Source organism: Dysidea avara, chromosome 3, assembly GCF_963678975.1.
Source record: "Dysidea avara chromosome 3, odDysAvar1.4, whole genome shotgun sequence".
NCBI lineage: Eukaryota > Metazoa > Porifera > Demospongiae > Dictyoceratida > Dysideidae > Dysidea > Dysidea avara.
The window spans coordinates 37,183,179-37,210,831 of NC_089274.1; the positions used below are offsets into that span (position 1 = coordinate 37,183,179).

The 27,653-nt window shown below is 39.3% G+C and overlaps 1 protein-coding gene and 1 long non-coding RNA gene across 2 annotated transcripts in view; one reads left to right on the forward strand and one right to left on the reverse strand.

The window, feature by feature from the left end:
* Nucleotides 1-6,450: 6,450 nt before the first annotated feature.
* LOC136251943 (uncharacterized) lies at nucleotides 6,451-7,055 on the forward strand. Its single transcript, XR_010699290.1, has 3 exons — nucleotides 6,451-6,747; nucleotides 6,793-6,904; nucleotides 6,953-7,055. It is a non-coding gene; the product is annotated as an uncharacterized lncRNA (long non-coding RNA).
* Nucleotides 7,056-10,553: 3,498 nt separating this feature from the next.
* LOC136248489 (P-selectin-like) overlaps nucleotides 10,554-27,653 on the reverse strand; it is a 31,444-nt gene continuing 14,344 nt past the window's right edge. Inside the window, exons 4-6 of the mRNA XM_066040266.1 lie at nucleotides 23,766-23,969; nucleotides 13,196-13,384; nucleotides 10,554-10,747 (exon numbers count right to left, since the gene is read on the reverse strand). Coding sequence (XP_065896338.1) covers nucleotides 10,554-10,747; nucleotides 13,196-13,384; nucleotides 23,766-23,969 — 587 coding nt within the window. The remainder of the gene's footprint in view (nucleotides 10,748-13,195; nucleotides 13,385-23,765; nucleotides 23,970-27,653) is intronic.

Sequence of the window (27,653 nt, forward strand, 5' to 3'; positions counted from 1 at the left end):
CACCGATTTTCAGCTTCTTCCCATACGCGGTTTACCCTGTAGGCGTGACAACATATTGGTGTTATTTTTCGTGCATAATCGCTCATAACTCTTTGCCTGTTTATGGTATTCCAGCCAAAGTTGGTACAGAGATGCGCCTTTATACCCCCCTTCTGTGTGCCAAATTTCAAGGCAATCGGATAACGCGTTCGCATTTTATAGCAGTTTTTGTAAGTGTGCAAAAAGAGGAAGAAAAATAAGAAGAAAAAAAAATGAAGAAACTAAGCCAATTTTTGAAGTCGCATATCTCAGGAATGCCTGAAGCGATTTCGCTCAAATTTGGAATGTGTAGTGCTGAAGGTGGAGGGAATCTACACAGCAAAATTTGTCTTGTTTCATCAAGGCAGCACAGAGCTACGGAGGTGCGAAAATTGCATTTTCTTTCTTCCTGTCAATATACTCACGGGGTTGCGCGCCGCCTTCTTGGGCCACACGACACACTACCGTGTGTCTTGATACTGATGTGACATATAGCTAGTGTATTCTGATATTTGAAAAACAGAGTTGCTGTTAAAAAGTACATCTCTACCCAGATACCTGCCTCTACCAGACAATTAGCTACCACAAATATTTTAATACATGAAGGCTTGTCCAGATTACTCCACATTTTGATGAGTTGTCAAGGTGGCTACAACAGGTTGTTTACCACTTGGTGGTTCAGTTCTTTATACTTATACTCAAAGTGTAACAGCTAATGTTTTTAGAAGACCTGGGTAAGAATATTTTAGCTATAATAGCAGCATTTATACATGCATATTTGTATGGCTTCTCGTAACGTTGCATTTTTTAGCAAATGTGGGTAAATAGAGAGGCTTTTTATTTGAGTAGCTTACAGTAATAAAGCAATCAGTGACTTTTCTACTACAAACTTCGATATATCGATATTTTCTGAGTACAGTATCGTATCGTGATACTTGTTTGCAGTATCAATATATTGCCGTATCAAATTATCAATATGTATTGCAGATCCCTAGTATACTCAGTAGTACAATAATTACAGTTGTCTTTGCTTATGTAGGGCCTAATGTATCTCGCGGACTGGACTCACGAACTGGACTCATGTACTGAACTGGAAACAGTTTTTAAACAATAATCCAGACATTATCCATCTCTTATAACACTGGAGACACCACTATCGGGCCACAACTGCTGATACTGCTCTTCCTTACAAGTCAACAAACTAGCATGTGCACTAATCAGTTAGAATACACGTACGATACACAAGGTACTAGCAGTGATAAAACGTGATAGAGGCCATTGTTGCAGCTTAGATGCCTTTCTTTTGTTGCTCCAGTACTTAGCACTAGTGTTAGGGCTGTAGTGATGAGCCAGTTTATTTGCATATAGCCCCATCACCTCGCCGGGCGGTGCCATCTACAACTACCCTGCTAAGAATTGTTACTGGCTCATCTCTAAAACCCTAGCACTAGTGCGAAAACAATAAAGGAAAACATCTACGCTACAACAATAGCCTCTATCATACTTTATCACTGCCAGTACTCGTGTATCGTAAGTGTATTCTAATTAATTAGTGCATGCACTAGTTTGTTGACTTCTAAGGAAGAGCAGTATCAGCAGTTGTAGCTCAATAGTGGGGTCTCCAGTGTTACAAGAGATGGATAATGTCTGGATTATTGTTTAAAAGCTGTTTACAGCTCAGTGCGTGAGTCCAGTCCGCGAAATACATTAGGCCCTTATGTAGCTACACACAGCTCTGCTGTTTAAAATTATCTGTATCATTCCAGTGTACTTGTACGATAGACTCAAGTTCTTTAAAAGTGACATTCATTATACATGCAACATAATTACATGAATTTTAATGCATGGTTTCCATTACATTATGTGCATGCCCACAATATAATATGTAATATGGCAACTTCTGTATTGTAGGGTGCTTTGTAAGATGTTTGTATTAAAAATGATATCACCATGCAAGCTACAGGGCATGAACGGTACTGACATTTAATGTTTGGTTGTTATAATAATGTGGTCCCTGCACGTAGGGCAGGTACCAATGCTAGTACCTAATAAATGTGACCACTTGTAAACATGAATGATCACAATGTATCATTTATTATGTAAACTTGTAAGTTCTATGGTTTACTTAAAATAGCTATCATGAATAACATAGCTGAAATCCATCCAAAAACAGCTTATAGCTGTAAAAAAGTGCGCATCCAAGTAAAGCAGAGTTAACTACAATAAAAAGTAATGATATCATAATGTGCGAGATGTGCAAGTTGTAAAATTAATATTAGCTAATCAGATAATATAATATTATTGTTAAAGTGTTAATGAGAACTATGTGATGATACTAGTTTTTAAGTGTGTGAGAATCTTCATAAATGCCACACAAATTTGATTTTCAATAAAGCAAAGGAAAGGCGGCCAAACTCAAACTATTTATTGCTATCAGAGAATCTATACACATTGCTTTATTGAGAATCAAATTTGTATAGCATTTATGAAGATGCTCACACACTTAAAAACACAGTTCTCATTAACACTTTAACAATAATATTGTATTATCTGATTAGCTAATATTAAGTTTACAACTTGCACACCTCACACATGGCCACATGATGATATCATCGCAGTTAACTCTGCTTTACTTGGACACGCATTTTTTTTACACTTATAAGCTGTTTTTGGATGGGATTTCAATATTTTTTGTTAGAATAAACATACACTGTTGAAAACACTAGGTGATTTTCCATGGTTTTGACAGAAACCCCACATTACAGAGACAGAATATTGAAATACAACATTAATTTTAGTGGCATGCAACTGCAGTCAACTAACACCCATTTAACTAGTAAACCCTTAGTAACACTTTGCCTTTCATCTATGTACTACATTAAAACGATCAACACACTAATAGAGTAGTCACAAAAAGCTCTAACACAGCAATCAAAGCTACAGCATAGTTACAACTTCTGCCTAGCATTGCATTGTGTAGTTTAAATTATTAGCTACTTACAGACTTTACAATATAAAAATACAGCACTTGTAGAAACGTGACTGTTCTAAATGTGATTGTTCTATTAGAGTGATTGTCTGTTCTATTAGAGTATCTCGATCTACTTCAAGCATTGACTAATTCAAGTTAAGAAGCCATGTCCCTGCCCATATCAGTACGAGCTCTTGTGAAATGAAATGAAAATAGTAGAGAAATGGCAAGTATGTACAGAGATAATATAGGGGTGTGCAATTATGTCCTGTTGTAAATAAACACCTTTAAAACTTATATTACTAATAAATAAGCACACCAGAATAGGCTGTGGTTTTTGCAAGACTCTTAAGGCTGTTGTTTAATCGCCTGAAGGTTGTCTTTTTGTGTTGAAGGGATTTAGTGCTACTGAGACACAATTGGTGAGTTTAACTATACATGTATTTGTGTTGTAAAACTTAATTGTAAAAGGTGATTAGCGCATACCATGATAACATGTATTTGTACAGTAGAGTTTCTATCACGATTATTAGACACTGGACCAGGGTGAAAATTTTACTGCTATATTTGGAGGTTGTAGCATATGTATATCTTAGTATAGAAATCCCCCCGAAATGACATGCGCCACCAAAAATATCACCTTTTAAAAACCAGCTTAGAAACTTTTTATGCGATGAAAATCACCTTTACAGAATAGTATTAATCCACCTAGCATCAAATGTAGCATTAAAAACAGCAAAACACTTACAGATGGCAGGATATAAAATTTTTAAAAATCACCCAAAACTCCAATTTTAGTCTCACTGCCTAACTCACTGCCTGACCACAGTCGCAAGCCTAGAGCCCAAACGAAGCAGCACACAGTCACCATTTATGCCACAACAACAAACTCACTGTTGGGATGTGCCTTTTGGGGTTCCGACGAGTGTACGCCCTGTGCGCCTTGTCTTTTCTTTTATCTTCAATCAGGCTGCTTGTCACATATCGAGGCGTTAATTTTCCATATCAACACTTTCTTTAAGCAGCATATATAATCGGACATAAAAGACGCCACAAAATTATTTAAGACGCTTAGACTATGCTACTGTACAGAGGTACCGGTACTCCACAATAGGTTACAACATCACGCCCATTCTTTATTCTACGTATTATCAATCTATCCATCGAGACCACGATGACCACACCACTTTTACGCTAGCTGTATTTGTGACAACACATCTTCAAGTTGGTAGGCTGATTCAAGATACTCTAGTCTAATACTATGAATCAATCGAAACTACGATAACTACACCCCTTTTGGGGCAAGCACACAACTTCGCAGGCTGACTCGAGAGCAGGCTGACTTGAGATACTCTAATACAGCAGTCACCCTAATAGAACAGTCATATGTTTATAGCTAGCTGTATGCTTTATCAAAAAACTAAAAAAAACTAGTATATTAAAAATTATAAATGTAAAAATGAAGTAGGAATCCCAGCAATAAAAAGTAGTGAAACAAGAGATGAACAATGGTAGCTATTACAGTATAGCTCAGTGGGAAATCCCTACTTTGGCATGGTATAACAATTATTTTGTGTTCAATGCCAAAGTAGGGATTTCCCACTGAGCTATACTGTAATAGCTACCATTGTTCAACTCTTGTTTCACTACTTTTATTGCTTGGATTCCTACTTCATTTTTAAATTTATAATTTTTCATATACTAGTGTTAATAAATAGTCCTTCATGGTCACTAATGTAGGGGCAAAATTTTCTGACCTAGCTTATTAAGGAAGTAGCTGCATTTTGTGGCCTTAAGCAATTGGTAAGAAGCATGCTGTTCTAATCTAAACTTGTAAGTTCTATGGTTTACTTAAAATAGCTTTCATGAATAACATACCTGAAATACGAAGTGTGAATTCATCACTAGTATGTCTCATACCAAGAATGGTTGCAGTACAAGTAATGGTACCAGCATCTTTTGCTAGCAGATCATCTTCACTTACAATTTGTGTAGTCTGACCAGCAGGAAAGCACCTCCTCTCACCACGATTATTAACATAACATCCTTCGGTGTTCCACTGGTAGGTAACAGGGGCTGATGGTGGAGGGTACACTATACATGTCAGAGTGACACTACTTAATATGGGATAGTCATATGTGTTAGTAGATCCACTGACTCTTGTACCAGCTGGATTACTGACTATGGTGACTGTGGTCTCACCATCAACAACTGTAAAAACAATATGATCACTGTTATTAACACAAACACGCACACGTGCACACAAACACATGATAGACACTTTTAAATACCTCTTATACATATGGGTGTACTACCACTCCAGCTCTCATCACTCTGACAGGTCCTAGTGTCACTACCAGTTAGCTTATAACCAGTGTTACATGTGAAACTACAAGTGTCTTCATAGGAAGGAACTCCATCATCTCCCAGTGAACAAGTCATCACTCCATTATTAGGATCAGTTAGTGATGGACAATGAACTGCAAGTTGCAACAAAGGTTGAATATACACACATATAGGAATATCTTCATACGTACATGTAGCTTCAATTTTTATAGCCATGACAACATAGTTAAACTTGGACAATCATATGAATCATGCAGTCAAAAATATACATGCTGTCTCTTTCTACACGGGTGCTATAGTTTGTATATACTAAAGACTATGACTGGATTACTAATATGATTGTCCTTGGTAGTATAGTTTGTTCAATTTTACATATACTTGCAGGTGGATGCCGCACAGCTGATCTTTAGTGAACTGCAGGACTTGTACACACCTAGTTAATGTGATTGCTTTGGGAAAACCATGTGTGTCTGCGTCTGCGTCTTTCTGCCCACATTAGCAAAAAATTTTGTGCTAAAAGCAGCTTGTATGTGAGAAATGAGGGCTGCACAGAACTACCATTAATCTTTCAGGTAGGTAAGCTTTTGTTTTGAGATGGTTTGTTTGTGCCAGCTTGAAATATGGGTGAAGTGGGTTTCTGAATATGTTACAAATGTGAAATAAATGATCAGTAAATAAAGGACAAATAAGTACAAGTTCACCTGCCCATATGTATAATAATATTTGTTTTTAGTTATTAATATTATATGTAACACTTTCACACCTCAGATCAAAGGAGTTGCCCGGTTCGTATGTAGACCGGTCTACAACTGGGCAGTTATTATATAGACGTCAAGGCCAAAATCGATTGTGGAGATTGATTAATACTCTCACATGATTAGAATGCATGACTTGGATTTCGCCATGAAAACCACTCAGATGGAGAGCGTTTTGTTATCCTCACCATCCTACGAGTTGAAAACATTGGGCTAAGGTGAAAACTATAGTACGTTCGCGTTGAGCTGAATCCTGGGTTGTTGGTTAAGAAGCCATGCAAGATCAAAGGTTTTTAACTTAATTTTCATGACGTATTTATTCGTAAGCCCATGTTATGGGCGTGCTCTTAATTGTTGAGAATATGGCATCCAGTGCACCGTCAGCGAGTATGGAGTGAAACCCTCTTGGAAAGAAGTTAAACAGCCAAACGAAGTATCTACTTATGAAACTATGGGAGTACTTAAGCAAGAAGCGAAGAAATGTAAAATTTCTATCAACATCACAGAGAGAATCTCGAAGGCCACCGGTATTGTATGTAATGCCTTCTTTGCTGGGTTTTGGCATACATTACGCCACGCAGGGATTTCAAGGACATCCATTGTAAGAGTTAGAATGGAGCACCGCAAGAAAGGCGGTTTATCTATGCCAAGAAAAAGGTACAAATAGCACTTTGCACAAGCCTGCTCAATTGTAATCGTCAGGTACAAATGTTCACGAGTCCATGTTGATGCAGACAGTTTTGACCGAGATGCCATCAGACAAGATCCATTCATTGTACGGAAGGAAGGAAATCTATCGCTCTCAAAGATTTTGGTAAGTTAAATTTTGAACCCTGGAACTTTGTCACGTACTCCATCTTAGGCCAAACTTAAGAATGATGGTGTTTTCTCTGGGGGTAGAACATAGGTTTAAAGTGTGCTGAGTGATATGGGATTTAAGTACAAGGCGGTTAATGACAAGAGGTTAGCACTGAAACTGTTTGTGCTTTAATGTCACTACACGTATACGCAGGGTATGCTATGAGCAGCCCTGCATAGTTCATCAGCATCATACATATTAAAGACAAACGAGGTACAACAGAACTGAAGGAAGACCAGTTGTATATTTGGATGAGACTTGGGTAATGAAGAACTTCTAGAGCAATTCCTCATGCAGTGATAGTGAAGATGGTGATGGTGGTATTAATGAATCTTCTACTAGCAGCAACGGGTCCAAGTCTTATTCTGGGCTTACTTCATCTGATGTAAGATTGTTTGATATTTGCAGCATTGGTGTTACAACTTGGTTTTTGTTCCCCAGGAGTCATCAGGTAGCTGGGATTAAAGTACATGAAAATACAGATGAAGTGTAAGTGTGTGCACTTTAATACAAAATATCATTGCTTTATTGTGCTAGCAGAAGTTGAACATATCATCCCTTGTATATTTAATCAGTGCAGGAGTGTTCGGAAGTCACTACAGGTACTATCAGCCCAAATTCATACAAACAGTATTATTTCATTTGTTGAAACTTTTAGAGTTTTTTTGGGAATGTAACTTCAAAAACAAAATGCTGGCTGGAAAAACTGTGTACATCTGTGGTGAAGTGATGAGAAAAGGAGTAAAATGACAAATTGACTAAATGGGAATAGAAGACGATGGGCAGCTGTGGTGAATGTGAAGTAAAATACATGTTGTTTGTCTCACTTGCAGGAACACCAATGCTGCATAACAGATTTTGAGCTGTTATAATTTAGTTTTTTCTCTTTTGAGGCTGAAGAAGTTTTTCCCTGAATATAAGCAGGCCACTTATCTTCTAAATACAGTGCAACAGTGGCCCCAGCTCTTCTACTTATGCAACTCTGTTTCACACACACAAAAACTGTTTATTTTTCTTGTAAAAGTGTATTACAGCCTCTTATATAATGGATGGTGAAATCATGCATGTTGAGGGCGGGTGTGTGATGTCTGGCTTTGCCACAAACATGTGTCAACATGAACATCAAAGGACTGCACTTTATAGGCTTCCCCCATTGAAAATGTATAGCGAAACTTGACAGTGTCATAACTGGAGTGCCTTACATTCGAATGAAGCGCTTTTAATATGTTTTTAGCGGGTTGAAAAGCACTACGTATCAATCAATACAGGAGGCCCATGCGATGTAGCAATTGTAAGTTATTAATCATTTTTGAGGATTCAGCTCAACGCGAACCTACTATAGCGATATAGCTTATTCATCGATCATTTCTGCACATTTTCAAATACGGACATGCCCCCATCACAAAGCTACCCCTCTGCATGGAGTAACCACTCTACAAGCAAACTTACCTGTCTAGGCCTTTAGGTCAATTCTGTGACACATGAAACTTCATAGTTAAAAATTAAACCAAAAGATCTTCAAACCATTATGCAACCATAAACACTCATATATGCCTTGTAGTTTCACTTAATACTATTGAACAAAAATTTTTGGCCAAAACAGCTGAGTTATGGCGGCATTATGATGAACCATTGTTAATGCAAAATTTTATCATTTTGACACTTTAAAACTCAAAAGGACAGAAATTCCAAATGATAAGGTCATTTTAGTCAATAATTGTTTAATGGACCAATTTTCACATGCTTTGCAAGAAATTATCACAAAAATCTTGTTTTAATGTTTAGGAGTGCTAAAAGTGGTGAGCAGTTAGAGCAATGCTGTACTGTACATCCGAAACACATATACACACTAAAGTTTTTGCAGCAGTGGATACACTGCTATAAATTTTGTGCCACTTTATATTATAAATAAGCTTCCAATAAGGCACAACTACATACCATAAAAATTGTGATTCTATTTAAAGAACAGTTAGTACTGGTGTTACGGACGTACAACTTGTTTGTACATCCGTAACATACGTCCGTAACATGAATAAGAAACCCACCAGTATACTCCTTCTGAATGTTGTACAGCAGCTTTATGATAAACTTTTTTCTTGTCAGCAATAAAGTACTTTTAATACATGGTCATAGAATTAGTAGGCAATTATACTGGAATGACCATAAAATTCTTCCAGATCTACTACAATCAGTTGGTAGCAGCCTTATTGTCAGTCACCTTACCACACTCTTTTAATGGCAAATAGAAAGTACTAAGCAGCAAATAAATGCAGTATTCAGGTGACCTTGATTGTAGATGTTTCTATGCATTATCTGCTGTTTGGCAGAGACTGGAATCACTGGATGTACAGAGTGTATCTCCAGGTTGTGGTAGTATCTGATCATGATTTGCTTTGGGAATTTAGGCTACCAACAGCTGTACAACATGCACCTAGGACACTGTCATTGGAATCGCTTCAGCTAATGCTCTGATATTTTCAAAGAGAAGATGGGCTCTCTAAAAGGGAATGGACCCCTTACCTAGCTTAACCTGAGTACTCTGCCTCCCAACCCACTTGTGAGATTTCCTATTACACTAAATACAGTAATGATCCTTTCTTGGCCAGTTGAAACGTGTAAAAACAATTACAATATCCTGTTGTAAAATTATATCAGAAATATTTCTTTTACAGTGTAATGATAAAATGATGTGTACAAACTGTGAATGTATGTCCGTAACAATGGAATGGACCATACATATGTGTATATGCACATGCCTCACTATGCTGTAATGTTCCTCAAATGTTACTCACATGTTAAAATAAGTTATTCTGTGGAACATCTAATCAATCCCTTTTCCCCTCCAAAAAATAGTAGGATCAAGGATACAAAAGGGTACTGTTGTTGTTAGTACGTCCATAATGCTCCATAATGCTCCATAACAATTAAAGTAAGCAAAATATTTTTACACTATGCTATGGTAAAGGTATGGCAGGTATATATGTCCTTGTGATATTAGTATAGTGAAACAATACTGTATGCTAATAGAGTAAACAGAGGAAGTGTGTAAATGTACGTCCGTAACAATGGAATTGACCTTTAGTGAACTCCCTTCCATAAGTGATTCAATAGCATTGATCAAAACAATAAACTCGCGTAACCTAAATTCTCCGTGATATCTCTAAGATATGTCTGTTTATCATAACCAAACGTAATCATGCTGCTAGCCCATAATCAAAATTTTTAGGTATGCATATATAGTACATCCAGTGGCTGCACGTATTGGCTTGGATGATTGATCGCCCTGTACAGGCTATCAGCCTAATAAGTGTTACATATTAGCTGTAACACGGGACATTCGAGATTTGCTGATATGTATGCCCTCATGTCCGTGTTACAACTATTACATGTATACTAAATTTGACAAAGAATGCCTTGTTCTTAAAATTCTATCAGTTGAACATTGAATCTGGCTGTGTCCTTCAGGAATCTGCTTTGGGCCGACTACTGTTCTCAATGTTTGATATACTTTTCTCAATGTTTGATAATGATTTACTTTCATGTGCCATGACTCAATTACAATAACTACAGTACACATGCACATATAGGTACAGGTATGTAAATACTACCTACCTCTTCTACACAGGGTCTCAGTACCACTCCAACTCCCATCACTCTGACAGGTCCTAGTGTCACTACCAGTTAGCTCATAACCAGCGTTACATGTGAAACTACAAGTGTCTTCATAGGAAGGAACTCCATCATCTCCCAGTGTACAATTTAATTTTCCATTATTAGGATCAGCAAATGAAGGACAAACTATATATGCAAATAACACAATGCAAAATTAATTTTTATTTAGTTGACCTGGACATACATGCTGTAGGTATCTGCAATAATCATACAGTGAGGTAGTAACCACATATTAGGGATAAAGGAGGTTTGCACTTTATCACAAAAAATACATACTAGCCAGAGACCAGCCTCACAATACCTTTATGGTGCCCTGGCAGCATTGGTTAGGTATAACCAAGCCCAAAAGTGCCTTCAGTATGACCTGAAATGTTTCCAGTAAATTGTTACGGAAATCGTAACTTTTAAATTTAAGGCTGCCTAACTGACTGATTGACTGACTGACTTACTAATTCCTTCAGACAAGTTAAACTTGATAATGGTCGAGGATACAGGCAGAATTTTTGCATTGTTCGATATTGCTTCAGCCTGACATGTGCCTTTTAGCATATAATGCACGCATCATGGACTTACCTTTGTCCCTTTTGTGTCCCATTTCTCTTCACAAGATATCAGTTGGTGGTAGCGTGTGATGGCTTCCCTATACATTTGCAATGGGAATTGTCTGTATTTTCTGAAGTGGCTCAATTGAATGCAGAGACATTTCTCATACTGTTCCTCTGTTGTAATGGTGTGTAACAGCTCAGCATAGCAGAAAACAAAGCATAATGGCCACTTGGAACTTTTTGTAATTGATTGTTACCTTGGGGTGCTTGTTCAGATGAAAGTGGATACAATCTTTTGATGCAATATGCACATGTTTATAACCAATTATAATTATGTTTTAAAAAGTAAACAAACAAATGTTAGGAATTTTAAGTTTGATTTTAAAAGGTAGTGAAACAAGGGAGATTGCCTACACCTAAAGATATACTAGTGGACAATAATCTGACTAAATTTGGGAATAGGACAAACTTAATTTCTTGATCTTGCAATAATACAGTGTACTGAATGTAATGTATATCAATAAAATAGAACTTCCTGATACTATAAAATTTAATGAATACGTTACTACTATTTTAAATGATTGTGCTTTTTACATTGCACTGTAAAAAAGGTTATGTGAGGATACATATGCCAAAACCCATTTTATTACCTTTGGTGCATCCACAGTACAAGTAGCCAGCCAAGTTTCCACTCTTTTCTAAAGGTTGAGTGTAAGGCAAGTTTTCAATAAGGGTGAAGGGGAGTAGGACTGGGAGATTATATCTATTCAGGGATCAATCGCAATTGTTTCACTACATAAAAATGTGTATTAGTTAATTCAAAATGGTGACACTCACTGTTGTAGAAGAATTCAATCTGGAAAACAAGCCGGGCCCTACACTGCTGAGACAGTTTATTGCATCAGCAAATCTCACAAGATAAAAAGCTTACCTTGAAACTGTTAGATTTCTAAGGATACTGTTATTCATTATACTTTGTGTATTGAACTGCAACTTCTATGGCCAACAGTTATATACACTGTCACATTGTTTTGTAATTTATATAAAGTTGATGTAATTTATATAAAGTTGATGTAATTTATACAAAGTTGTGCATATACGATGCTAATGATGCATATAAAATTATTATAACATTGTGATAGTTACCACAGTCATGATATGTTGCATCCTATAATCGTGAAAGTAGCAAAATTTCACCATCGCTCAGCCCTATTGGGGAGGGCAATAGTCTAAAGAGGAATGCTTAACTAGGACAAACCATGAGTTAATTGGGAGTCATAATTGGTTGAGAAGAATTTTATAGTACATTTTTGATACGACACCACAAGGCTGCAAGACACTTCCAGGATGGACAGGGCTCCACCAAGGCCTCAGACTGAAATTTTCCATGTGACCTGATCTCACCATTTGGTAAGACACATCAGTAGCTGGCATTTGCTATACCACAATGTTAGGTAAAGTTCTAAAGCAGCACGGTGTTTATGATAATGTGACAATGTCCAGACACCATCCAAAATCTGGATAAATTGTATGCATGTCTGACTAAATTCAACTTTGTCTGGAAAGTGTCCTGTCAAAGCACAAGGAAGGAGTGGATGAACTGGTATAACTGTTTATTTTATTATTAATAACTGTCACTAGGAGATACGTAGCATACATTCTTGCAACCCAAAAAAGTGACACTAATGTATGATTGAAAACCTTCTGCTGCATTGAAACTTCATACATAACAGCTACAATAGCAGTACAACAGATTATATGGCTCTAATTGCCCAATTATTGTTCTTCTGCTATGTGATAGGACACAGTAGGCTTTAATCATCCACATGTCCAGTCAATTTAGGTAACTTTCCAGCCAGTTCTGGCTTACAAGGACATTGTGACTGCACAACAGAAAAGTTTTATCATAAGCTCTGCAACATCTGATCACTATAACTTGTGTAAAACCACTCAACTTTACTCCACACATGTGAAAATTTGTATGTAAACTTGCACATATGTATTACATGTGCTCACACATGCTACAAACCTCTTTTACACAAGGTTTCAGTGCCACTCCACCTCCCATTACTCTGACAGGTCCTAGTGTCACTACCAGCTACCTCATAATAAATTTTACATGTGAAACTACAAGTGTCTTTGTAGGAAGGAACTCCATCATCTCCCAGTGAACAAGCCATCACTCCATTATTAACATCAGTCAGTGGAGGACAAGCAACTATAATCAGATAAAACAACAACATTAATACAAATACCTATAAGTACTAGGCCAGAAGGGATCATAAAAATAAATAGTAACGAATCAAGAGAGGTCATTGCAGCTATACTAGTGCACATTTAATTCTTACTTCAGTCAAACGCTAGGTGACTCCCTTCTTTCATTACTGTTTAATGGAGTTTAACTAGTTAAAACAGGTTAATGTTGTGAGATAATTACCTGTGTATGGAATAATATCACTTACCAACAGCTAATAGTTGATGATCAGGTGGATGCAATATGGTAAATGGGTTCCACAATGCAAAGAGGTGAAAGAAGGTTGAGCATTAATCAGGGTGACTCAGCAGACTCACAAACGCATATACCAGAAAGAGCACACAGATAGAGTATGTATCAAGGCCACATGCTGTAAAAAGTCTGTCCCAGCCCAAAGCCCACACCTAGATTTAGGAGACCACATTCAAATTGGTGTATGTACCGTGTATATATAAGCAGTGCAAATAAAAGAATAACAGAATCATAAACTATAAAATGATGCATATAGTTATATTGGGGGAGGATATGCACCACACTCCGAGTAGACTCGTGATCCAATATTTCCCCAATCCATGAGTAGCTTCCAACTTTAGCTTGAGGTGTGATAGTGTAGTAGGTTTAATAGGATGGCTTTAGAAACCCCTGTGGCTTCAAAGTCGGGAACCCCCAGGTATTGTCATCCAAGCCTCATACATTCAGGGGGCTATACATTTAAGTGGTCCTGTTTTTTAAATAAAGGTGAACCATGGAACCCTGCACAACTTACCAAAACAACCACCATCATTAAACGGAGGTTGACAAGAGAATCAGTTGTGTCACATGGCGAACTGTTTGTGTTATTGTATTGACCAACATTAATTTCTATACATAACCTTTCCTTTTTTATTTCACTTACATCGTAACTGGTGAACCCATGCATACAGTATCAAAGGAATGAATGGCACCAGACATACCATAAAGTTAATTTCATCATAGTATGTACCTGGGATTGGAATATGTTTGCTGGAAAATTGTTACCGAATTTAAGAAAGGTGGAACACAGAAGCACATGACTCAAAATAATTTCCTGCAGAATTTTAATATGTGAGAATGTTTATCTTAGTTGTGGGTCAGTCTACCTTGTGAAAGTGTCTTACAGTAACAATGATTTGGCATAACTAATACAGATGATTCCAATCCCAGGTATTAGCCTGTATATCTATGACTACTGAAAAGCCAAGTGGCTTCATATTCCAGCTATGTCCAGTGTTTAAAATGAATACTGTACGAAGCACCTCTGCAATCTATTCGGTTACATAATGTTTAAAATACCTTTAAACCTAATTAATGTTGAGAACGACAGCAGCACCAGACAATCCACCATAGAGTGTGACAGCAAATGGGATCGACGGGCACTAATTAGAATAGCTGTGCACTAATAGGAATAGTGACTTTGAGCATGCGCACTAACACGTGATTGAGAAGTAGAAGCTGACGCTAACGCTTGACAACAAAAACATCATGCCGACGAGATCACAGTCAAAAATGATGCCAGCACAGAAGAAGACCCGGAACACGGAGACGACTTCGACGGGATCACAGTCGAAAAAGACGCCACCGCAGAAGACGCCAGTACAGAAGAAGAGCCGGAATACGGAGACCACTTCTGCTGAATACGAAGACAATTCCGCAGAAGATGCCCCCAGCTGGGAACAAGAGTACTGCTACCGGTACGAAGAGGAAGCGTACAAATAGCGGCAGTAACCCGAGTCTGAAGAGAACAAAAACGGGGAGTTCTTCGGAAGCATGCCCTTTGACAACAGCCGACATTCCGAGGATAGCTGCAGCAGTCGCCGACGCCCACTGGCGCGAGGTACCGGATACAAGGAAAGGCAGCCGACGCACACATAGGGATGGTAACAGCTCTAGAAGAGTGTCTTCGACAGCACGCCATCAGAGCCGAGACGAGTCGCCCAGCAGTGAATCCCAGTCCAGTTCAGAGGAGGAAGACGCGGAGCACGAAGACTTTGGTAAGTAGTTGCACAACATACTGTACAGTCCTTTAGTATACAGTGTACCCTATATAATGACAACCTATATAGCGTTCTATATAAAGCACACTAGTAATGTTTTGTGTGGTCTCGTGGTAGCTCTATATAAAGCACACCATATACAGTGGCTAACTATGTAAATGCATTAACAAACTTCACGGCAAGCTGCAGCACCAATACCTATATTACACATTATGCTCCCTCGATAAACTGTCTGCATGCAGCCTGCTTTCTCCTATCTCCTTAGCCTTTGATGAGCTTCCTGATGGCGAGCAGATACCTCATGTTCAGGAGTTAGAGGATACCTTATTAGCATTGACAGCTCCAGCTCAGGGTCTGTCTGCTCATCCAAGAAGCTGCACCCACCAGTACTGATCAGCAACGGCATCCCCCCTGTCCCCCTCAAAGTTGTGAAGCGGGTGGAAGAAGGCCTATTTGTGGAGATAGCAGAACTTCATCCCAATTACCTGGAGTCAGTGGACTTCAACTCAGGTGATCAGCCCACAGGATCACACAGGCAACCCCCGGAAGTCTTCGACATTGTGAATTTTCGGCATATACATGGCCATAATATCTCGCTGTAAACCAAAACGCATCGCTGACTTGATCGGCTATCAAAACATTATAATCGGGGCTTCTCAGCTCTGTCATGAGAGACAATGGATCCTGTATGTCCGCCGCTTTCGCCCCAAAGCATCTGCTTCCCACACCAAACAGTGGTCTGTAATTGACATCACCATCTGGAACACAGCATTCCCAGACAGGGCAATCAGAAGGCACCAGGCTCAGGGCCCCAACATTCACCCACCTCCCCCTCAATTACTCTCAGCGACCACTTCACCAAAAACCAGCCCCCTCCCAAGAAAATGGCAATCTGCTTAGATTGGAATGATAGCCCCAATGGGTGCACTCGGACAGCTTGCCGTTATGAACACGTGTGTTACAGATGTGTTCACAGCCCCAAGGAGCAAGATAGGCAGTATAAGGCATCCCAATGCCCAGCTACCCAACGTGTAAACAAGCAAGCCGAAAGACGACTCCTGATGCCGTAAAGTACTCAATTTACTAACGACTGTGTTTTTTTTTGTTTGTCTGTTATTTCTGGAACTACTCTGCTTACTCGCACAGCACACCACTTTAGGTAGCTATTGTGTTTGTTTCATGGTTTCTTATTAAATTTGAGTATCCACCCAAATATGAAAAAAACATGGGTGTTGCTGCATCGGAATGAGAATGTTAGATATCCAGATTCAATTAGCACAAGCATGGACACATACAATTAGTAGCTACATACACATACACACACACAGACATATATATATACACGTATATATCGCCATCTTCCCCTCTGTAGTGATGACAGAGGAGCACATTATTGGAGTCCACACTGAAGACGTACGTTGCAACTATGAAAAATGGATTTCAGTGTGGTCATTCCACTTGGGCAGAACTCCAGCCACTGTAAGAGTTCCACCAGGGGCTACAGTAATCTCTACACCGCTGAGGGTAGACCATTGGAAAAGGATGTTGACAAACCACCCAAACAGGCCACTAGTGGATTTCTTCATCACTGGACTAACTGAGGGGTCTCGTATCGGTTTTAGAGATCAATCAACACCACTGAAGTCAATTAAATGGAATTTAAGCTGTGCACTCCAGCACCCAGACGTAGTGCAGACTTATCTGACTGAGGAAATGGCACTCGGACGTGTAGCTGGCCCTTTTCCAAAATCCGTAGTCCCACAGGCACACGTCAGTCGGTTTGGGGTCATCCCTAAGAACCACCAGCCTAACAAGTGGAGGCTAATAGTCGACCTCTCTCATCCTATCAAGGGAAGTGTTAATGTAGGAATCCCCAAGACGTTGTGTTCCCTGAAGTACATTACGGTAGACTCGGCAATCGAACATATCAAGCAGATTGGCCAGGGCACACTGCTGGCAAAAGTAGACATCAAGAGTGCCTTTCGCCTTCTACCGGTTCACCCAGCAGACCGCCATCTCTTAGCTATGAGATGGGATCAGCACATATTTATTGACACCTGCCTACCCTTTGGGCTCAGGTCTGCCCCCAAGTTATTCAATGTTCTGGCGGATCTACTGTCATGGATACTTGAACAACAGCAGGTCACACCAGTACTCCACTACTTGGATGATTTCCTGACGATGGGCCCCCCGCAGTCCCCCCACATGCTCTAATCACCTATCTGAGATCAAGGATATATGCTCTACGCTGGGAATTCCCCTGGCTTTAGAGAAGGTTGAGGGACCTTCAGATTGCTTGACCTTCTTAGGGATTACACTCGACTCCCAAAGCATGCAGGCATGCTTGCCCGATGACAAGTTACAACGAATCCGCCTCTAAGTTGCTTCCTGGTTAACTCGAAAGAAAGCAACTAAAAGAGAGATACTTTCATTGGTGGGCCTTCTACAGCATGCTACTAAGGTAGTATCCCCAGGGAGGACATTCTTATCCAGAATGTACAGCACAGCAGCTCGCCTCAAGCGTCTGTCTTATTATACTTGCCTTAACACAGCCTTCCAGTCTGATTTAAGATGGTGGCACCTCTTTGCCTCTTCTTGGAATGGTCGCAGTTTCTTCAATTGTTCTCTCCCTGACCACGAGATACTCACCGATGCATTGGGAACCTGGGGCTGCGGTGCAGTCTTTGGGACTCAGTGGATGTAATTGGCGTGGTGCAACGAGTAGTCACGAAGGGACATCATGACCAAGGAGTTGTCCCAATAGTTTTAAGCTGTGCCGTATGGGGGCCTTTACTATCTGGCTACAGAGTAGAATTCAAGTGCGATAACTGGAGCGTCGTTGATTCTATTTACAAAGGTTCTTCCAAGGAACCAGTTACCATGCATTTGCTGCAATGTTTCAGGTTCTTCTCTGCTCATTTCGACATCAGAGTAGTTGCTTCCCACATCCCTGGAGCAGTAAACATTGCCGCGGACCAGCTCTCAAGAAATAAAGCAATGGAATTTCTTCAGGCAAACCCTCATGTCTCCAGAATCCCTGTGACGATGCCAACACCCCTTTTAATACTGGTATCACCCCAAAAGCAGGACTGGACTTCACCTTCTTTTCTGCGCCACTTCAAGCGAACCATGAACAGACTGCAGATCCACTCCTAGTGATCTGAATGCACCAGACAAACACCTCACACATAACTCAATGTATGTTATAACTGTATACTGCACTTAGCCGCACGGTGTCTTTGTTCCCAAATGTATGATTGCATACTGTTCATTGAGAATGTTAATAATAGAATGTATTAAGTGCACACTGCTTATTCAGAATAATTTTTTTTTAAATGCATAAGGGCACACTGTCATGGGGAATGTTTTAGATCACTGCTGGTCATTCACCTATAGGTGGCCACCAGCAGAATACCCACATCCGTGGGCTCCTCAGCAAAGCCCAAAAGCTCCTGCAAACTGGCTTGTCCAAGTCAAGCAGATCCACCTACATGGCTGGTCAAAGAAGATATCTTCACTTCTGCAAGGCAGTAAGAATTAAGCCACTCCCTGCATCCGAAGGTGCTTTGACGCTGTTTACAACACACCTGACAGTTTCCAATGTTTCCCATGGAACCATTAAAGTGTATTTATCAGCAGTTAGAAACTTGCACATCTGTAAAGGACTGCACGGCCATTTCAGCCAACAACTGACACCCCGGCTTCACCTCATCTTGAGAGGCATTAAAAATCGTCAGGCTGATGTTCACTCAAGGAGGAAGCGTCTCCCAATCATCTTTCAGCTACTCAGAAAAATCAGACATCTCCTGTCTAAACAACCCACCTATGACAACACCACCCTGTGGGCCATGTGCTGTCTTGTGCCTTCTTCGGCTTTCTAAGAGTCAGTGAATTCACGATCCCCTCAAAGGACTCATACAACTCATCCCGCCACCTCTCACTTCAAGATGTCACGGTTGACAACAGAACCAAATCCTACCTACTTCAACTGTTTCTCAAGCAGTCAAAGACGGACCCATTCGAACAAGGTGCACAAGTCTACGTCGGTGCCACCGACACAACTATTTGTCCAGTTAAAGCAGTGCTATCTTACCGGGCAAGACGAAACAGTCGCCCAGGCCCTCTTTTCATCACCAAGGAAGGAAAAGGCTGGACAAACTCTATGTTCCGCTCAGCTCTCCAAAGCCTTATGGGGAAACTGAAGTTAAACAGGCACCACTATAATACCCATAGTTTTCGTATAGGAGCAGCAACCTCGGCATCACTGGCAAACATCTCAGACACCCACATCCAGATGATAGGTCGCTGGAGAAGCAATGCCTTCCAGCGATATATCCGGCCTCCACCCACTGAGGTAGTTAAACTCTCCAAAGTCAATTGCTACTGGGAATCAGTAGTACAACTAAACTACACAAACAGTTTTCTTTCGTTAGTGTATACATACTATGGAGTTACCCAAGTGCAGACTTCAAATTGTATGAATGTACATAATAATCATGTAAATATAATACATGTTATCAGCTGTGGGTGATGCCATACCTCTGCATCTGGATACCAGGCACTCACACAGGAACTTTGATACTTGGGTAAAGGAAACACCTCCTCTCTATGTAGTTATGGAGGGTCTCCTTTTGTGGCTTAAGGGAAGGTACTTGGCACACAGAATGCCTCTGGATGCCAAATCCCTTCCTGGCCCAAGTATCGAGAATTGTTTCAGAAGTATAGGGCCTTAGATATTTGACCCTCAAAAAACTAGAAAGAAATAATTTTAAAGAACCAAACATGGCAATCAGGGCAAAGTACATTTACCAAACCACCACCACAAACATCAGTTCGTGGGAGGTGAAGAACTTCTACTGGACTGGCATCTTAGGAGCAAGGGAACATAAGAAAGGTTAGTCAAGTGACCAACATTAAATAATGTTTAAAATACCTTTAAACCTAATTAATGTTGAGAACGACAGCAGCGCCAGACAATCTACCATAGAGTGTGACAGCAAATGGGATCTACGGGCACTAATTAGAATAGCTGTGCACTAATAGGAATAGTGACTTTGCGCATGCGCACTAACACGTGATCGAGAAGTAGAAGCTGACGCTAACGCTTGACAACAAAAACATCACTCACCTCCCCCTCCCCCTCTTCATACCTACTGCCATACTTCTGGCTCGGTAGTACCAGAACTGCTATAAATCAATCAATCAATAATAGCAAATAAAGCAATTACAATGTGCTTCTGATATCAGGACCTCACACCTACAATCTGTCATGGGGTACACTGTTACAAATTTATGTTTCCATATACCGTTGCTCAATAGGTAATTTTATGCCACCTTACTGCAGATGCATATGTGCATATATGTATGGCTAACTTGTGTTGTACTCATTAGCTACAGATTAGGCCACTCAAACAGGAGCATCGATGTGCGACTCCCCAATGGGTCAATGTCAGCTCCTTCAAAGGTGGTGTTGATGGGGCCGCTCTCAAGGAGCACCATCAATCACCTTGTCTACAGAGAGCTCCAGCCTAGCATTTGTGCTGTCTCTCAGCCGGAGTGTTGGCCTCATGCTCCTTTGCGAGCATGGGTTAGCTCCACTCAAACAGGAGCGTCGATGTGCGACTCCCCAATGGGTCAATGTCAGCTCCTTCAAGGCGGTGTTGATGGGGCCGCTCTCAGGGAGCACCATCAACCACCTTGTGCACAGAGAGCTCCAGCCTAGCATTTGTGTTGTCTCTCAGCTGGAGTGTTGGCTCCATGCTCCTTCATGAGCATGGGTCAGCTCCACACATGTCAGAGGGTGCATCAGCATGCTGTCACATGGTGGCAATGCTGGTCGTGCCGCGCTGACGCAGAGCTTACCCACAGCTCTAGCTGCACTTGCAGCCTGATAGGAGGAATGTGATAGTACTGCGCCCAATTAGGACGGTTGCCATATACTTATAAGTATATTGCCAACGTAGATGTGGCTTAAGGGAAGGTACTTGGCACACAGAATGCCTCTGGATGCCAAATCCCTTCCTGGCCCAAGTATCGAGAATTGTTTCAGAAGTTTAGGGCCTTAGATATTTGATCTCAAAAAACTAGAAAGAAATAATTTTAAAGAACCAAACATGGCAATCAGGGAAAAGTACATTTACCAAACCGCCACCACAAACATCAGTTCATGGGAGGCGAAGAACTTCTACTGGACTGGCATCTTAGGAGCAAGGGCACATAAGAAAGGTTAGTCAAGTGACCAAAATTGATATGTAAAATACAGATAATTCATAAATATGATTGTCAACAAGAAGCCATTGACACACTACCCACAAATCAACACTTACATGTGTGTGTGTATGTGTGTGTGCGTGTGTATGTGTGTGTGTGTGTGTGTGTGTGTGTGTGTGTGTGTGTGTGTGTGTGTGTGTGTGTGTGTGTGTGTGTGTGTGTGTGTGTGTGTGGAGGGGGGAGAGAAATGTGACAAAAAAGTGGACCCAAAGGCAAGTCTATGATGCATGCATAGTAACCACTGCAATAGGTAAAAATGCAAGTACGTATGTAAGTGATTTCAAACAGTAAAGTAATCTAGCTTGTATAATTCATCCTAGCTATGTTTGGCTGAAGACACTAATTAACTAAGATGGACATTAGTAGATCACCTAATAATACTAGTGTTGAGTGATATTATTGATAGTTTGATACTCATAATCAAAAAATCACTATTGCAATATGATAATTAGAGCTAACTATTGTGATATTGCTGTAGGATTACTAAAAAAAAAGTTACACATTGCCACTTTATTTAACCAGTGTGCGAAATAACTTTTTAGACATGTGCTGACACACTGTCAGGACAACATGAAAGTTGCGTGGACAGAAACCAATTTGTCCGGACGTTTAATTTCTTTTGTGCTTCTCCTTTCCTATATGTGTTTTGCCAAATTATTTGTTTTCAAGCACTGCGGTCACCAATGCACTGTACAACTGATTACTACTCGTCCACTAACTAACAGTGACAGATCAGACAACACAGCATTTTAGGGTTATAAGAACTGCTAAAAATTCATTGCTGTTACAGGAGAATTTGTCAAAGGAGTCATTAGGAAATTACCTTAGTAGTACTATATAGCTAATGTAGTCAAACTTTACTATTGAAATAGTGTCTTTATCAATTGTATTAAAATGGACTTCGTTCTAACTCAAAATACAAGTTGAGTGTACAGATGAATACCACAAGTAAAAGCTAGTAATGGCTAAAGGGTTGCCAAGTAACTAAGTCAAATAGGCTAGCACAACATGTGCACTGTAACCTGTTGGTCTCTTGGGCATGGCAACCATAAACACGTAACTCAATTACATGCCAATGCCACTGTGTTTGGCCTCCCTCCTAGCCAAATATCACACTCTAAACTCTGTGCTAAACCTTGAAAGGACTCTATTTCCGGACAAATTCAATTATGGACTGACAACTAGTGTAATTGACCAGAAATTGTCAGTGTCCAGACTTTTATTTCATGCACTGTTGATTGAATAAAGACCTGTGCTGTAAATGTTCTTTCATTTTAGTTAGTTTTGAGACCTGAATGGCTCACAACTTGGCCTAATTCATCCCTGCACTTTCTTCTTTAATTTTTCAAAACAGCCTCTTGCCCTCCTCTACACCTCCCACTCCTTTTGGAGCTTGCCTGGCACAGTCAATATTGTATTAAAAATATCTAAGACCTAGGTGTTCCACTGTGGATGCTCTTGAAGGTAAAGAATACGTGTGAAAATTTGGTACACATAGCTTCAACCATTGGTGAGCTGCAACACACCAAATACTTAAAACTGGAATTTCTCAATACTTTAAATAAGTGACAAGACTGGTTTTCCCAGACTAGGTCACAATTGCAAAATTTTTAGACACCCTCATAATTAATTACCTAATTAATTAAGCTATGATATTTTATAGTAGTAACCCAAATCTGTAAATTTACTTTTCTATGGGTAATTTACACCCCAAGGGAAGGTAAATCTATACAATTTTATAGCTAATGAAAATGATCATAACTTTAAAATAAAATTACCTATTGACTTTAAATAAAATTCAGGTTGTTTCTTTCAACAGGTACCAATTAAATAATACATCAGGAAGAGATAGTAACAAAAGTGGGCATTTAAAAAGGACAAAAATGGCCATAAATTTCACAATGGTCAAATCCACAATGGTACTAAATACATACAATAGGGATACTATTTATGTGGAAAGTTTCATGGTTATATGAAAAGCATACAAAGTTTTGGATATGCCATATTTGAATTGTTAATCTCGGTCCTACTACACACTTACTCAGTACACAATTTGTATTTACCTCTTCTGCACAAGGCCTCACTGCCACTCCAAGTCTCATCACTCTGACAGGTCCTAATGCCATTGCCAGTTAGCTCATAACCAGTGTTACATATGAATTTGCAAATGTCTCCTTCATAACTCCCTCCAGTGGTATACATGGATCCATCAAAGCATGTCATTTCAAGACCATCACTTCTAGGCACTAATGTAACACACTGGGTGTCTAAATAAGGCAAAGTTGGAGACATTAAATGTTTATACAGTTTGTATATATGAAGAGTACACAATAAAAGAGCCCTAACAGTGTCTTCTTGCCTGCAGATATACTAATGGACTTTATTCATAAACAAAAGAATGGAACCTAACATGCCCATAAAATTAATTTTGCACCTGACAATGCATTCCAACAATTCATTACTGAAAAGTTAAATGGCCATTACTCTTTGCTTCAACTATGTTCTGCCTGTTACTACAAATGAATAACAGCATCTCTGCAATCAATCCAGTTGCTACAGAAAATACTAGCCAGAAGTGTGCCAACTGGCCGGCAGAAAATTCCGCTAAATGAAAAAAATTCAAAATTTGTAGCTACTTATTGTGTTTTAGGTAACACTGAAGGCACTTTGGGTAGTTAACCAATACTGCCAAGGAGCTGTGAAGGTATTGTGGGGCTGGTTTTAATTGGTAGTCATAATCATGCATTAAGATTCATGGTAGTGAATCGTGCAGCTAAGAAAAGTAGGGCACATGATTGCCATGAGTTATTTATACAAACGATTAACTGTAATAGAACGAACACCTAAAACATACCTTTAAACTATTCTTTTGTAAAAATAAGAAAACCTCGTGATACAACAAAACCTTTGGTATATTGTTATATAAGCATATTACTAAGTAAATAATCCCTGTTATATTTAGTAACACCGCATGAAATTTTGCTGAAAACACTGTATTCTTTTCCTTCTACTTCTCCTCCTTCACATACCCGTTAGCATGAGCCCCCCATGTTGGACAGTTATATCTTAGACTGTGTTAGGTCCACAGCCTTCAAGTTTGGCTGTAGTATGTTCACGTTGAACTAAATCCTGAAAAACAGCTAAAAATTAAAAGTGGATTTTTTCTCAATAGAGTTAACATTTCAGCCAACCAGATGATTATTGGTAACAGCAAAGGTGTCAACAATAGACATGTACGGTTTGGCTCCATTACAAGTTCGGGAAAGGGCTGTAATGGACACTGTACTTATATGGCTTCCCCATAGGAAATGTATTGTGAAAATTTTGATTGGCCGCAAATATTATGTCAAACATTTGAACAAAAGATTTTGAAATATTTTTAGTGGGTCAAGCAGCACTACAAATGAGCCAAATTTCAAGATCGTGCGTAATTGCATCCATGAGTTATTGAATGTTTTTGAGGATTCAGCTCAACGTGAACATACTATAGTTAAGTTTCTTCAGTACAAATCTTGTAACTCCACCTCTCTTGCAAGAGCCACCAAAAGGGATTTTCTCAAAGTTTGATTCATTCACTCTTGCACTTCATGGGACAATCTTTGATATGTAATTAATCATATGGAGTAGTTTTGCTCGATTATGACCTGCGTGGGAAGTGGTGAGTTAATTTCCATAAGCGTGCTCATCATGATAATGTCATCTGCACCAATTGCTGATTTATTTTGCGGTCTCTTAGAACCTTATCTTAAATTTGAAGACACCTCTGACTACAGTAGTGTTTATTTACAGTTGGTGAGCTCGGTGAATTCGGCCATTTATTTGCAGTCAACACTAGGTGAATCAGTGTGGTGAACTCGGTGAACTCGATGAACTTGCTATCGCGTGCTATTCTAGTAAGTGTTTGTTATTCAGTTGCTATTTAATAATGGGTCTGAAGTAACTAACATAGCCCACAATACAGCTTCATTTCAAGGGACAATCCAGTATGTGACAAAAGAATAAGAAGTTTGGAAATGGCCTTTACTCAATCTGTTCACTGGTGGTTTATATGGTGCCCAGAAGCCATACCCTACTGAGATTGCAACACCGACAAGTACCTGCCTACTTGTACCAAACTACATTATTTGGTTTTGCCACTTCATGTCCCAAGCTATGATGCAATACACACAATAACTGTTGAAGCTGTTGTGATAACCAAAGTGGCTTGTATGAAACTATTAGCTTTATTTTGTCTTGTATTATTACTCAGTGACAAAAATGTGTGATATCCTAAAACAAAAACAGTCTTGGGGCTATAAAAAATGGCGCTGCCAAGCAAAGTAGGGATCAATCAAACAAGCTTATTCAACATGACTGGTAAGAACAACGACTGATATCAAGTTGCGGCCAAGTAGATTGGAATATTACCATGATCAATCTGTAAAACAACTGGTAAGAACAAGGACTGGTATCAAATCGTGCCCAAGTAAATGCAGTATTACTCATACTCTTTGTATCTAGCTATAGTTATTTAATAAAACTACAGTAAATACACATGCAACTGTAATTAAATTGTCATTTGGCCACTTTTTAAAATCTACAAAAAAATAGCAGTCAAATGACAATTTAATAACAGTTATATGTTTATTAATTTTGTTCTGGTTTTATTAAATAGCTATAGCTAGATACAAAGAGAACAGGTATTACTGCATTCACTTGGCCACAACTTGATATCAGTCCTTGCTCTTAGCAGTCATGTTGAATACCGCATTTGACAAGTTAATAGCCATGGTTCGTATAATATCCGCCCCCGGATAGTAGCCGCTCCACAGCCTAGAATTACTGTCATAAGAGCCGCCCTTGGTTAAGAGCCGCAGCTAGTATCTGAACATACTGTTGCAAGTATTGGCTAGACACGTTTGAAGCAGAAACCAGACAAAGGAGTTGTTTTAAGCCAGGAAATAGCAAAGTTAAAATGAATAACAGTATTGGCAAGTGGGTCAGACACTCGTGAATCCATATAAATGCCACGGTCTGCTGCCACACAAGCTCATAGTAGCTGCCCTCGGATAGTAGCCACCTTCGTATAGTATCCACCTTCTCATAGTAGCTGCAGGGTTTTGCTTGCTGAAAGTTATAGTAGCCACGGCTATTAACCAGTCAAATACGGTAAGCTTGATTGATCTACTTTGCTTGGAAGTGCCCTTTTTTACAACCCCGTGCAAGGATGTTTTTATTTTAGGTTACATTTACAATAAGTCTGGGGCCATTCTTTTCTTTGAGGAACCATATGAACTGTCATACAGTAAATAAGGAAAAAAGTAAACAATCAAGTATAAGGAAAATATAATTGGGTAGGAATCATAGAAACAAAAAAGGGATGAAACTGCCTATATGCCTGGAGTTATACTATAGTGGACATTTAATCTCTACTTCAGTCATGGATATACTGTTATGAGACTGAATTAAGAGTTAAATTCCACTATAGTACAGCTGCAAGTGTATAGGCAACCCCTTGCTTAATGGCTTTTATTTCTATGATCCCTACTCAATTGTAAAAATTTTAATCCATAGCCAAACCTTAAAATGGTTGAGGCCTTTAAAACCTTGGGGTACAAAAAAGTTATGAAATCAAGGTAGTGGCCAAGAAATTGCTGCAATGATGATTATGCTAATAAACCTTCATAATGCACACATTCGTTAATAAAGATTAACACCATTGCAGATACGTATATCTCTTGGCTACCACTTTTGGTTTTGATTGTATAACTTTTCACCCAGGCTGTTAAGGCTACCATTTTTACCAGCTTGGTTGATTTTACATGGATTTTGCTTTCCCATAGCCAATCATAAACTAGCTTTGAAACTTGTTTACAACCAATTTCTTCTTACCTACAGATACAATTATGGAAGACAGAAGTTACAATAGTATTGGATTGTAGCTAATATTTGGTTATTTGTACTTGCTTTTA